This window comes from Bradysia coprophila, unplaced genomic scaffold (genome assembly GCF_014529535.1).
Source record: "Bradysia coprophila strain Holo2 unplaced genomic scaffold, BU_Bcop_v1 contig_50, whole genome shotgun sequence".
NCBI classification, from domain to species: domain Eukaryota; kingdom Metazoa; phylum Arthropoda; class Insecta; order Diptera; family Sciaridae; genus Bradysia; species Bradysia coprophila.
In genome coordinates, this window is record NW_023503751.1 from 265,655 (window position 1) to 279,447 (window position 13,793).

Genomic DNA, 13,793 nt, shown 5'->3' on the forward strand with positions numbered 1-13,793 from the left:
CGGCCAGTTCACGGTGCTCGAGACGATTTGCTGCTTGACAGCACAATTGTAGGGTGTTGCGTATGGCCATTATTTCCGACAGTGTTGTCTCAGATGACGTCTTGGTTTCTGCGTTCAATTGTCTTTTTTCAAGACAGTTGAGGGCTTGTAAATTGGTTTGTAAACCATTACGTATTGCTACGTAATCGTTTAGCGATGGGGCTAATGCCGTTGCCAATCTTTTTTTCGGTGGCATAGCTAATCCGTTTCAAAGTTGAAAACTTGAATTATTTAATTTTTTTCTTTAGCACTTGTTTAGTCAACGAGGGCTGTAGAAAGAATACAATTTGTTTGGTGGAAACAATCGTATTTATAGGCTTGTTCAAGGGTTGCTTGATTGAATTTCATTTAAATCTAGCAGTTCACTTGTTTTTACAGAGTGATTTCCGTATGCCGGACGACTTTGATTGTAAATGTCGTTTGTTCAGTGAACTTGGGAAATATGTGATAGACGGTGGTTGATCCAACTCTTAACTTATTTTGAAATTAATTCAGATCAAGTGATTCAAAACATATGTAGGGTGATTTTGAATTTTATTTTCGTGCTGCCTTTTGTTTTGCAGGGATACGCACTGCACGAAATGTACTTCTTATGTATGGTATGGTGATACTTGTCTGTGGTAGCAGACTTTAGGCAGTATATTTGCTATGTACATTTCGACTGATATTATATATATGACTCATTGAACGGTTGTACTTTTGTACTATTCTACGGTCAATGAGTTTAAACCTATTGGCGCCGGTTTGGTGGTTTAATATCAGATTTTGTAATTTTAGGTCATTCGTGAACTTGAAATTGCTATATGTTAATTTCAAGGGTGGTAAATTTATACACGATGACTTTTGATTTCGTTATGTTCTGTGATGTTAAGAACTTGTGAAACTATTTTACATGGAAAAAGGTTGTGTTATCGCACAGTGGATAACTCATTGGATCAATTTCCATGTATCAAGTGTTTTCAATTACAATAGTAAGAAACGAGAAGTTTCAATCCTCGACACGAATCGGTTTTGCTAAACGGTTCCGTCATTTATGAGTTCAGTCATTGAAGACGTTTCTCAAGACGGTTGGTCGTAGAGCTTAATTAACGAAACGCTGAGCCGGGTGATTGGACTAATTTAGAATTAGCGATTGTTGCAAATCGTTTCTAAATTGTAACGAGGGAATACTTGACTTTTGGTGTTCGTCAGAAGGATTTTTTTGGATATTTTTTACGAAAAATTGTTGTAATTTTGAAGTGTGGAAATATTCGTTAAACTCTTTCGGAGTTTGTACGAAAAACGAAAAGACCTTATCTTCTTCACAGTGATGCAACGCACCCATTTTGAGGTGGACATCCCAATCGCGTCTTATCGAGATTGGTGGAAAGTGTCGTTGATAAGTTTCGATGTATCGTTTTACGTGAATAATTCTTTAGGAAACGGTTTTCTCTGATCGAACGATTTAGTTTCACTAAATGTTGATTGATAATTTTTATGAAAATGGTTGTGAGACCAAATTTCTGGGCCAAAAAAGATTATTTTTGGTTGACTGTAGTTCATCGTAACTAGATGGTAAAGTTACGGTAACATTGTCGACAACATTTTAGCCAAAAGTATTTTGTGCTAAAACTATGTGTATATCTTACGACTAAATTTTTAATTTTGTAACTTAAGCTAGTGGCAGAGCCTCTGTTTGCTTACATGCTACAATTTTTTTCTAAATTTAGTCATTGGTTTTCATTGCTAAAAACGCAATTTTAAAATGTTGTCGACCGAAGTATAGATGGTATTACTTCGTTATTTCAAATTTTATATTTTATTATTCGTTATTGACGACTGTAATGCTTGTGGGCACTTCTATTTATATTATTTGATTGGTACAGTCCACTGAACTTTTATCAAGAACAGTGCAAATTGGTGTTGTGCCAATTTGGTCTTTCATACATAAGATAATTTCAGGGCTATTGCTAGTTGAAATTATAAGACTCAGTTCAGAATTGCTAATGAACTTGTCGGGGTCACCAATTATATGGGAGCTTATCTCGACCATATATGATATTCTATCTACAGTCAACTAACTACAAAGAATACTCGTAGATGTGGTCTCGGCCGAAGCCGAATATTGAATGGTTTATTTAATAATAGTTTACACGTATTTATACCCTAGATGGGCTACTGGGATCTGATACAATTTAAAAGGTTGCTGTGTCACCACAGGGTGTAAAATCATATTTACGAATTGACGAACAGAAATGAAACACGATTTTTCGTTCTCCTCCCCTGTTTCTTCATCCGCAGAACATGACATAAAACACGGCATGATTTGCTGAGAGCACAAGTATTAATGTTAAGAAAATACGTATTCTCGTTAAAAATTATTTCAATATTGACTTTATCGAAAAATGTTTTTCCCTTTAAGAGATGTCAAACAAAGTATTAGTCTTAAACCCTGCGGGTTTCAGACTGATACTTTGTTTGATATGCCCCCCCCCCCCTTAAGAACAAAGAACAAAAAGGGCACACCCCTAGGGCGAGCACGCAGACGTAATATATAATAATATGGTAATGTTGAAACAATTTTTTATTGTTCAATATGGATCTGAAGTGGAAACACCCGTTTACAGCAATGATAGCAGGTCCTTCAGGGAGTGGAAAAAGTACATTTACGACGCGATTTTTGAAATATCTGGACGAGGTCACGGACACTGATTTTTCCGAAATCGTCTACTGTGCACCAGAAGCAAGTTATCCTGATCTGTCGTAATGCAAAGTACCGGTGAAGTTTTTGGATTGTATTCCAGACGTGGAAATGTTTGCCGACAAAAAACCCAGGATTATTGTTTTGGATGATCTCATGTCACAGGCAGGCAGTGACGATCGTGTATCCAACATCTTTACGAGAGATAGTCATCACATGGAACTTTCTACTATTTTCATCACACAAAACATTTTCCATAAAGGAAAAGCCATGCGGGATATATCTCTAAATTGTCATTTTATTGTGGCTTTCAAGTCGCCTCGTGACAGAGGGCAGATTACGTCACTGGCACGGCAAATTTGTCCGGGGAATACAAATTATATAAGCGAGATATTTGAAGACGCCACCAGTGTACCGTATGGATATTTGGTACTCGATTTATCTCAGAGAACCCCCGACCACTTGCGATATCGTACCAATATTTTTCCCGATGATAAGCCTACGAACGTGGTGTATGTCCCTAAAAATTTTCATGTATAAAAGGACAGCCATTTTGGAGCATTTATCCATTACCGAGAATGGCATCAGTGAAGAAACATCTCCCTCTTCTCCAGATCGTGCAAACTGCCAAACCAAAGCTTCGAAAAAGTATATTATTAAATTGTGGTTTGGAGCTGATAAAAACCATTGACGAGTGCATTTACAATACGTTAACTGGGAATATCCGGTTATCAGACAGCGAAAAGAAAAATTTAAAAAAGTTTAAAGGCGTTTTGCGTAAAGTTTTAAAAGCAAAAGGAGGTCTTCATAAAAAGAAGAAAATAATCACACAATCTGGTGGATCATTTTTACCGACACTTTTGCAACCGATAGTAGCAGCAGGGATTGCTCAATTTGTGGGTAAAAAATGAAACATGCACGGAAAATGATTCTGGTAGACGCGGCTACCTATGGAAATGGTGGAGTTACCGTGCAAAACCCCAATCAAAACATTGACCCGTTGGTCCAGGCCATCAAATCATTAGCTAATTCTTCAGCATTTAATAGATCCAGTTTTGGGTCAAGTACAACTGCAGTTTCACAACTAAACAACGGGCTGGAACACGTTTTGCAGAGGCGAGATTTGGACCCGTCAACAAAACTGAAATTGTACAACCAGGAACTCAAAAGATTTCTTTTCTTACATCGCGACAATGACAGGAAAAATTCAAATGCCCCGGCCCGCGTGTATTTACCCAATATTGACGGGTCTGAGGTTCAGCCTTTACCAGTACATGAACCAGAATTTGGAAGAAATAATGAACCAGAAGAAATGGATTTTGAGAATGAAATAGAAGATGAATTAGAAGATGAAACAGAGCATATGGAAACTCAATCATTGCATGATTCTGAGATGGGTGCAGTCGGTGGCTATCCTAGAACTCCTATTTCATCACGTTCTAAAGGACACAAAAAGAAAAGATCTCTTTCGAATCGCCCAAAAAAAATCAAGCGTAATTTACTTCGAGTTATACCGAGTCGCTCCAAGAAACCTAAGCCAGTAGTATTTTCAACTCAGTCGAGGCAGTCGGCAAATGCACCTGCTCCGTCCGAAATTCAGACAGATCCAATTACAACACCACACAAAAAAAGACGTTCTTCATCTTCCACACCGAGGGAGATTCAGCCAGATCCATTTACCCCACCACCAAAAAAAAGGAATACTTCATTTCATTCACCGGCCGAATTTCAGGCAGCTACAATATTTACAACGCCCCTAAAAAGACATTCTTCATCTCGCACACCACGACCAAAAAGATTGAAAGGTGATCTTGATTTCTTTGAGGATTGGAATAATAAAAGAAGAAGAGCATGAAACAATCAAATGTAAAAAAAAAAACTGGCAGAAATATACTATGACCCAAAACATCCTGCGTCTTTTTCTACTGCAATCAAATTATGGCTGGCACTGGGGAAGAAAATTCCAAAGAAAACGGTAAATGAATGGCTCATTTCGCAGGATACTTATACAAGGCATAAGCCCAGACGAACCCGCTTCCCCAGGAATTGCTACATTGTAACCAATATTGCTGAGCTCTACGAAGCGGATCTGGCTATATTTCCGGAAGAATATGCTAAACATAATGACGGAATGAAATATCTGCTAGTGGTTATTGATTGTTTTAGTAAATTTATGTTTATCGAGCCGCTAAAGCGAAAAACCACCGAGGCAATAATTGCTGCATTCAAAAAGATACTTAACCGGTCGGGTGTTAAATGCGATCGTCTCCAGACCGATAAGGGTGGTGAATTTGATTCACGCAAATTTCGTGCATTTATGAAGGAAAATGACATTGTATTCAACACAACAAATAACCCAGATACGAAAGCGAGTATTGTTGAACGTTCATTGAGGACAATCAAAGGAAAAATATACAAATATTTGACCTATGCAAACACTTTTCGATATATAAATGTGCTGGATGACATTGTAAAGGCGTATAATAATAGCTATCATAGAAGTATTAAAATGACACCGAGTGAAGTGAACGATAAAAATATTGTCCAAGTGTATAGAAATATTAGAAACTCACAAATAAAGAGACTCAAGAATGTGGGAAAGAAGAAGCCCAAATTAGCACCTGGAGATTATGTACGCATAACCAAAAGTAAAAACGTTTTTGAAAAAGGATTTACTCACAACTTCACTGAGGAGATTTTCAAGATAAAGTCTGTTACAACGAGGACCCCTGTTGTCTACTATCTCGAAGACCCGGCAGGTGAAGAAATTTCCGGAACATTTTATGAAGTTGAACTTCAAAAAGTACTCTATGATGAGGGCGCTGCACGAGCCATCGAGAAAATTATAAAACAAAAACGCAGAGGCAAAACGGTTCAGTACTTTGTGAAATTCCGTGGATATCCGAGTAAATTCAACTGCTGGGTCAATTCATCAGCAATAACTCCAATATGAATGACTTTTATATGACTCTATTGTCAAATAGTTCTATGGATATCTGTCCGTCCAACAAAACCAGTTCTTTCACCGTTCATCTTTCACGCAATATGAACTTATACGGTGACTGGGATGTCGCACTAGCAGAAATCCAGTATCCGTACTCGTTTTTCACCATCCAAGCAGGTGAAAATGAACTGGAAATACAAACATTTATTGCGACGAAAGAATATGTTCAATCGGACGGAAAAACAATACCAACTACAAAACTTCCAGACGGCAAGATAGTCTCAGCTGCAACATGGTCTACTTTAACAATTACGCCGGGGTTCTACAATGACATCAAGGAGATCATTAATGCAGTTAATAAGGCCATCCAGAAAAAAACTAAACTTTTGGATTTCTTCCAATTTGATGATAAAACCAAACGAGTAGGCACGAAGGGAGGTATTAAACCAGTCGACGGCTCCATGAAAGTTGTCTCTTTTAAAGCGAAGGGGAGATTAGCAATGCAGCTGGGGTTCCGACCGGGTGACGAAGTTTCTCCTGGTGCGAAAATACCGCACGTGACAAATATTTCCGCTGGAGTGCCAGATATAATGATGGTTTATTGCGACATTCTTGAGCAGCAGATAACTGGTGATTCGTGGTCAAAATTGCTGAGGACGATAAGTGTATCTAGTGATGCCACAACGTATTTTTCTAGACCGTGTAGTACCGAATTTGCTCACCTTCAGTACATACCGCTTCAGAAAAAAAAGTTCGAATCCATCAGAATCGATATAAGGGACGTCTCCGGTAAACTTATGCCATTCCAGTACGGAACGTTGACGATTAAACTTCACTTTAAAAAAAGACATTAAGGAAAATGGAGCAGGATATACTCGTCAGATATTATATGAACCAAGCAGGCACAGGGCTGGGAGAATTTTATTCTGGGCCTATTTATCAGCGCGGATATGGTATCGGCTCTTTTCTAGGAGGCTTATTCAGAACCGTATTACCAGTTTTAAAAATGGGTGGAGTCGCAGTTGGTAAAGAACTTTTGAAAAACGGTACAAATTTCATAAACGATGTGGAAAATAATGCTAACCCACGCACAGCTCTGGCAAATAGAGCGAGAGAGACAGTTGAAAATCTGAAGAGAAAACTACTTTACGGTGAAGGATTTAAAGCCGGTCGCTTCCCCGGTAAACGCCAGTTGATTGTAAAACCTCGTAAGGTGCAGACCAGACGTAAAAGTAATAAGGTTACGCGTAAAAGTAAAAAAACAAAACGTAATAAAGTGAAATCGAAGCAGGTTGTGAAAAGAAAGAAGAAAAACACTGACATTTTCTCATTTTAAAAATCATGACTTCTATCAATCGGGCAAGCGCTTTAAACGTAAAATCGGAGCTGGATATTTTCAGCAAACTACCCATCCAGACTACTGTAGAAAGTGGTGCCCTACAAAGCTACCGACCGGTAACATCTCTCTCGAACAACGGGCCTATAGAATTTGTGGTTAGTGGGAGTGCTGGTGATGAATACTTGGATCTAGGGAGAGTTTATCTTTATGTGAAGGCGAGAATGGTGGCTGTAGATGGAGTTGTTGCCGGTCCAGTCAATAACTGGTTACATTCAATGTTTTCGCAAGTAGACGTCTATCTGAACCAAAAATGCATTACACCACCGAGCAATTGTTATCCGTATCGTGCATACATCGAAAATCTTTTGAATTATAGGTAAAACAATTAATAATTTTCTGTTTTATATTTTTTCTTAAATATGTTTATGTTACAGTTCAGAAAGTAAAAAAACACATCTGACTTCTGGGCTATGGGCAGATGACACAGCTGGTGAAATGGATAATCCAGGTGATGCTAATGTCGGTTTTAAAGCCCGTAATTTACTCACTAAGGATAACAAGGAAGTTGAAATGTACGGCCCCCTTCACTGCGATTTATTCAATGTCGACAAGTATTTACTGAACGGAGTGGAAATGATGATTAAACTACAGAAAGCAAAACAAAATTTCCATGTAATGGGTGCTGCTAATGCAGAGGGGGCGTTTGCGGTATTAGATGCAGTTTTGTTTGTACGCAAGGTAAAAATCGCCCCATCAACTTTACTGGCCCATCACAAGGTTCTAAATTCCGCAACTGCAAAGTACCCGATCACCCGTGTTGATATCAGGCCAATTACGATACCTATTGGTACACGTTCAAAGACAATGGATAACGTATTTCTAGGAACGCTCCCGAAGCGCTGTGTTCTTGGATTTGTATCCACAGAAGCATTTAATGGTCATATTGCGAAGAATCCATTCAACTTTACTCACTTCAAGTATAATTCAGTCCAGTTCTTTTTTGATACGATAGCTATTCCGTCGAAGCCCTTTATCTGCGATTTTCCAAAAAAACAGTACATTAGAGCCTACCACTCATTATTCGAAGGAAGTAACATTAACCATTCCGACATTGGGAACAGTATAAGTAGAGCCGACTACCCTAACGGATACGCTCTATTAGCAGTCGATTTTACCCCCGATCTATGTTCTTCTGCGGCGCATGTTTCATTACCGAAAACGGGGTCATTGCGTATAGACGTACAATTCGACGGAGCTACCACAGAGTCTATTACAGCTATCGTTTTTGCAGAGTTTGACGGTTTGATTGAAATTGATCAATATAGAAACGTTGTAACAGACTACAGCTCCTAAATCGTGAAAAATAACGATGAACAGCATTGAGCTACAGCATTTTCTGGATATCACCAGTACAAAACAGAATTGTAAAATGAAAGTTTGTGCGATTGATAAATTGAAGGAGGTCAAATTGACGAGGAAATCCGAGTACGGTTTTGTGGTCAATCTCTCGGACTCGTCATCAGCAGGCTCTCATTGGACTGGTTTATATATAGATAAATATCGTAAATGTACGTATTGCGATAGTTTTGGATTTTCGCCTCGTGGTTATCACATTGAAGATTTCATCAAGAAAAATTGTACCAATTTTGAACATAACGAATACCAATTCCAGCAACTTAAATCTAAAGTTTGTGGAATGTATGCAGCATGTTTTGTGCTACACATGTCAAATGGGGGGACCATGAAATCCTTTACCGATAAGTTTTCTAAAAACTTGTACCTAAACGATGTATTTATACAGAAAAATTACAAATATTATTTACGTAATTCCACTCTAAGAAATTATTTAGCACAGAGAAAGAAAGATTTATCACGTAAGAGAAAAATATTACGTAAAAAAATGCTAAGTTTTGTACGCGCTACAAAACAAAAGTGAAAAAAAATATTTTTAAGAATTAATAAAATAATTTTAAGAAAAATTTTGACAAAATTAATTTTAGAAAACATAAATTTGTAACAAAAATTTTAACAAAAAAATATTTTAAGAAAAATAAATTGTAAGAAAATTTTTTTGAATAAAGTTTGGTGTGCGTTTGATAAAAAGTTGTTTTTTCAATTATATAGAGCAGCGAAGGGAGGGGGGGTGGTGGTAGATTGAAAATTGTATAAAACGGAAGGGTTACCTCGTCCCTGATTCAGTTTTTGGATTCGATCGTGCTTAAACAGACATATTAAATGGCAGGAAATAACTCTTCGATCACGGTCCATCCAACTAGTTTATACAACGAAAAACGTATAAAACTAGGAAAAAACTATAACGAACGTATAACTGTTGGGATAGACTCCGTTTCCTTTAAACCAATGGTACGGATTTACGGGGTGTCTTCTAGTACTACACCATGTATTTCGTTCCTGGGTAAACATTTCTGGTCGTTTCTATCACAACTCAGAGCAAAACTGGATGACGCTTCATGGCTGAAAGAGTCCGTAAAACGTTCAGGTGTTACCATAGAGGCATTGGATGACGGAAAAGCTTATCGCTTCAAAGAAGAAAACGGCGAGGTTATTATGTGCAGTGATGCGGCGTATGAGCTAGCTTACGAAAAAGCTTTGGAAGTGATACATATCATCAAAGCATATTTATACGAATACCGTCAAATTAAACCTGAGCTCGGTAAAATCCAGTGGGCTGTGTACCAGAAGTACTCTCCAAATACTAGTCAGAGGTTAAAGGAATATTTAAAAAAATTGAATTCAGTAACCTGCCGTGATTCAGTCAAAATGTTTGAATATTTCGGTTTTCATAACTATTTTATTCATCTCGATTAGGAACAAAGAATGAATTATACTTGAGCTATGTAACCTGATTGGAGACCAAAAATAAAAATTGATGAGAAAACATGTTTGGTATTTGATTTCAAAAAAATTTCCCAGTGCCATCTATACTCTAATGTTCACATCCTTGAATTGAACGCATTCAACATCAATCGGCGCAAATATCCTTTCTGCATGCACGGCGCAAATCCTGCTTTTTATGTAAAGTCATGTCACTTCTGTCAAAAAAATATTTTTTTACCGCGCATTAACATCGTGATATTTTTTCTTATATCCAAACAAATTCGCGTAATCTGCGCGATCTCATAATAAGTTTTACTAAGTTCGAGCGCTTCTGAATCCGTTCGAGTCAAATATGGTGCAATTTGGGTAAGAATTTCATTTTTTCTGAAAACCTAACCGTAAAATAATGTTTATCTACGCCCGGTCACAGTATGTACCGCGAGCGAGAATACGAAGCCGAAGGTACGACAGTCGACCCGTTCGAAGTATCATCGGTTTACGTTGCAAACAAGGACATCGTACCGATCGAATATTTCCCGGAAGAAGTTTCCAGGCCGTTTGGTGCCATTTTCGGTGTGACATTTGTGATAATTTTGATCCTCATCTGCCGGTACTGGCGAAACGCGAGAAAAAGGTAGAGGCATGCGATCCGTCTGGCTGAAATCCAAAAACTAATTTTCCTGAAAATGACTTTCAAGTACGACCTACCGTTAGCCGATTTGGTGGAGTATAGAGGGGTCAATGATGAAACTGGTCAGGTGGAAAATTCGCCACCGATTACTGCTGGGAATCGTACACCGCCATCGTTACTATCACCGACTCTACGGTATGGTACTGCCAGGCACTATCGAATGCGAAGAAGGTAGAGGCATGCGATCCGTTTACCCGAAATCAAAAACTAATTTTAATGAAACGATTTTTCAGACACGACCTACCGTCAGCCGAATTGGCGGAGTATAAAGATACAGTGGGCAATGGCGAAAATGGTCAGGTGGAAAATTCGCCACCGATTACTGCTGGAGTTCACACACCGCCATCGTTACTGCCGACTGCCCGTTATGGTACCCTCCGGTACTGCCGAAAGCAATCAAGGTAGAGGCATGCGATCCGTCTAACCGAAATCAAAAAACTAATTTTAATGAGACGATTTTCAGGTACGACCTACCGTCAGCCGCTTTGGAGGAATGTACAGAAACAGAGGTCAATGGCGAAAATGGTCAGGTGGAAAATTCGCCACCGGATACTGCTGGGAATCATGCACCGTCATCATTACTATCACCGAGTGTACGCTATGGGGCTATACGGTACTACCGAAAGCGAACAAGGTAGAGGCATGCGATGCGTCTAACCGAAATCAAAAACTAATTTTCATGAAATGATTTTCAGACACGACCTACCGTTAGCCGAATTGGTGGAGTATAGAGGGGGCAATGGCGAAAATGATCAGGTGGAAAATTCGTCACCGATTACTGCTGGAGTTCACACACCGCCATCGTTACTGCCGACTGGGGTCAGATTAGGCTAATTGAAATGTTTGCCCGATTAGTGTTAATGAAAATGTTTGTTCGATTCGTGTTTATTGAAATGTTAGACTAAATGAAATTCCGTTTCAGCAGTGTTTTCTAAATTAACACTTTACTGTAGTGAATAATATACGCACGAAAGTGCATTTTTTGTTAATCGATTCATGAAATAATGAACTTTTAAAATCGTGAAATAAAAAACGAATTTTTTTACCAAATTTCCGTTTTTTCATTACTGAATTCTCTACCCAACGCAGTCAAAATGTGTACAACGCTCAACAGCTTCAAAAGGTGTTCCTTTGAATACTTCTCGTCTTGGCATTGATACAAACCATACATACCTTCCACCTCACACTGTACCACCACCATCAACTCACTTGTTGTCATGGCCTTTTTTCCCCCACGCACAATCCGATATGACTCCAGTTTGTTAATCTTTTCTTTTCTAACAGATGAGGCGAGTAATTGTTAATTGAGTCCTTAGTTTCGTTTTGTTTCTCTTTTATTTATATGTTTATAAGGAGTAACATTGTATTTACTAGCGTAAGACATTTAGATAAGGAGAAATTCTTGTTGTCTTAATGAATAAATGTGAAATTGAATTGAATTGAATTGAATCACTGTACAATCCCACGGACAAAACCACCTACTGTTCTACACTGAGGACATTTGTATGGATCTGCGTGTTCAGCCAGACCATCTGAGCAGAGCTCACAAATCATGTGTCTACACCTAATGTAGACAATGTTCGTGAATGCCTCAATTTCCTTACAAACTGCACACAAGTTACGTCTCGGTGATGATAGTAGATGAACTAGTTGAACCGGTGCCTGTGGTGGATGATGTAATTGGGGTGCTGGGTGTGGTGGTACAGCCAGTTGCGCTGGTGTAGCAGGTTGTGCTGGTACAGCTGGTTGTGGTGATACAGCTGGTTGTGGTGATACAACTGGTTGTGGTGATACAACTACTTTTGGTGAAACAGCTGGTTGCGGTTGTGGTATAACTGGAAGTGGATGAACTTCGATGTTTCCGATCGGCTCCAGTGATTCTTCAGTAGCATCGTCGTCGGATGAGACTTCAAGAACCTCGTCGTCATCCGCTTCGGAGTAAAGTGGGGATGTAGGTCTAGACGAGACTGGAGAGTACGACGGCGAAGGACTCCGGCGGAGTGAAGGTGATCGTGGTGATGACCGGTACGAAAATTGCGACGGCGATGTACCTCCAATCGATGAAGGTACTCGCGGTGTAGGGCTGTGCCATCGGTGTCTTATCGGACTCCTCGAACGTTCTCTCCATGACATTCTCTGGTTTCTCACACCGTCACCCAATAAGATGAGGGACGAGTAGTCAAGTGCTGATATTTGCTCCAGACGGACTATGTCCCATTCACCTAAATACCGCCCCAATCGTATGAATCGACCGTTCCTTGCGAGCCGGTTGAGTAGTATGATAACTGGAAATACAATTTTGTAAACAAAGGTTCGTGATAGGAAATTATACTCGATATACTTACAAGAGGAGATAGTACCCTCGTTGTCTAGGCTTAAATTTTCCATTTTAGACTGTTACTGGCAAATGTTGAACTATACGGTTGCTGTTAACAGTTGAACTAACTAAAATTTTGATCTATGCAGTCCCTTAAATACCTACACGTCCCTCTTTATCAAAAATATTTGGTTCCTCAGGTAAATGCACATATGATAACGACACATGTTTTTACAATTCACAATCCTCATCATGCTACTGTACCATAGACAGTAAATAACATCCTTAAATTATGTACATGACATATTCATAATATCTCGTTCCCTCAGATATCGATGAGACGATATCAATAAAATTTTATCGTTACCAGGTGATAATTACGACCTCACATTAACCACGTGCGATATTCGAATTTTCCTATCAATAAAATTTTATTTTCATCTAAATAATGCCTAAACAGCATTCTAAAACATTCATTACATTTTAAATGCAAAAATTATGAATGAAATAATAAGGGGAACATTTTACAAAAATTTCTCCATTGCATAAATTTTTATTTCGGTACGCGGTATGTAACCACATTTCAATTACAATAATGATTTGGAAATCAGAATGGCCCGAGTAAAATTATCTACCAAAAATTCTTATTAGATATACTATAAAATGGAAATGAATGAGGGAAAGGGGAAATTTTTCAGAAACTATACTTTTGTCAAACAATTTATTAGTTACAAATTAGAAAAGGCGTGACTCAGAAGGGTGGAAAAGGTCTGAATTTTTAGGCCTGCTTTAGAAAGGTGAAAATGAAGGGTGAAATTAGAAGGGTGAAATTAGAAGGGTGAAATTAGAAGGGTGAAATTAGAAGGGTGAAATTAGAAGGGTGAAATTAGAAGGGTGAAAAAAGTGGGCATAAACTAAAAAATGAGGGTATATTACTTCTATAAG

The 13,793-nt window shown here is 38.5% G+C and overlaps 2 protein-coding genes across 3 annotated transcripts; one reads left to right on the forward strand and one right to left on the reverse strand.

The window, feature by feature from the left end:
• The first annotated feature begins 10,073 nt into the window (after window positions 1–10,073).
• LOC119082888 lies at window positions 10,074–11,581 on the forward strand. 2 transcript variants are annotated; one of them, XM_037192548.1, is made up of 6 exons: window positions 10,074–10,206; window positions 10,271–10,474; window positions 10,539–10,702; window positions 10,765–10,932; window positions 10,995–11,165; window positions 11,227–11,581. In XM_037192548.1, exons 3-6 carry the CDS (start codon window positions 10,692–10,694, stop codon window positions 11,363–11,365), a joined length of 489 nt encoding a protein of 162 aa, XP_037048443.1. In that variant the 5' UTR covers window positions 10,074–10,206; window positions 10,271–10,474; window positions 10,539–10,691; the 3' UTR covers window positions 11,366–11,581. The 2 variants fall into 2 exon arrangements, with proteins under 2 accessions (XP_037048443.1, XP_037048442.1); XM_037192547.1 differs by having other exon boundaries at window positions 10,271–10,702.
• Window positions 11,582–12,081: 500 nt separating this feature from the next.
• Window positions 12,082–12,954, reverse strand: LOC119082910 (vegetative cell wall protein gp1-like). Its single transcript, XM_037192566.1, has 3 exons — window positions 12,877–12,954; window positions 12,154–12,816; window positions 12,082–12,095 (listed from the first exon to the last, which is right to left on the reverse strand). The coding sequence occupies exons 1-3, from the start codon at window positions 12,917–12,919 to the stop codon at window positions 12,082–12,084; spliced, it is 720 nt and encodes a 239-aa protein (XP_037048461.1). The 5' UTR covers window positions 12,920–12,954.
• Window positions 12,955–13,793: the final 839 nt, after the last annotated feature.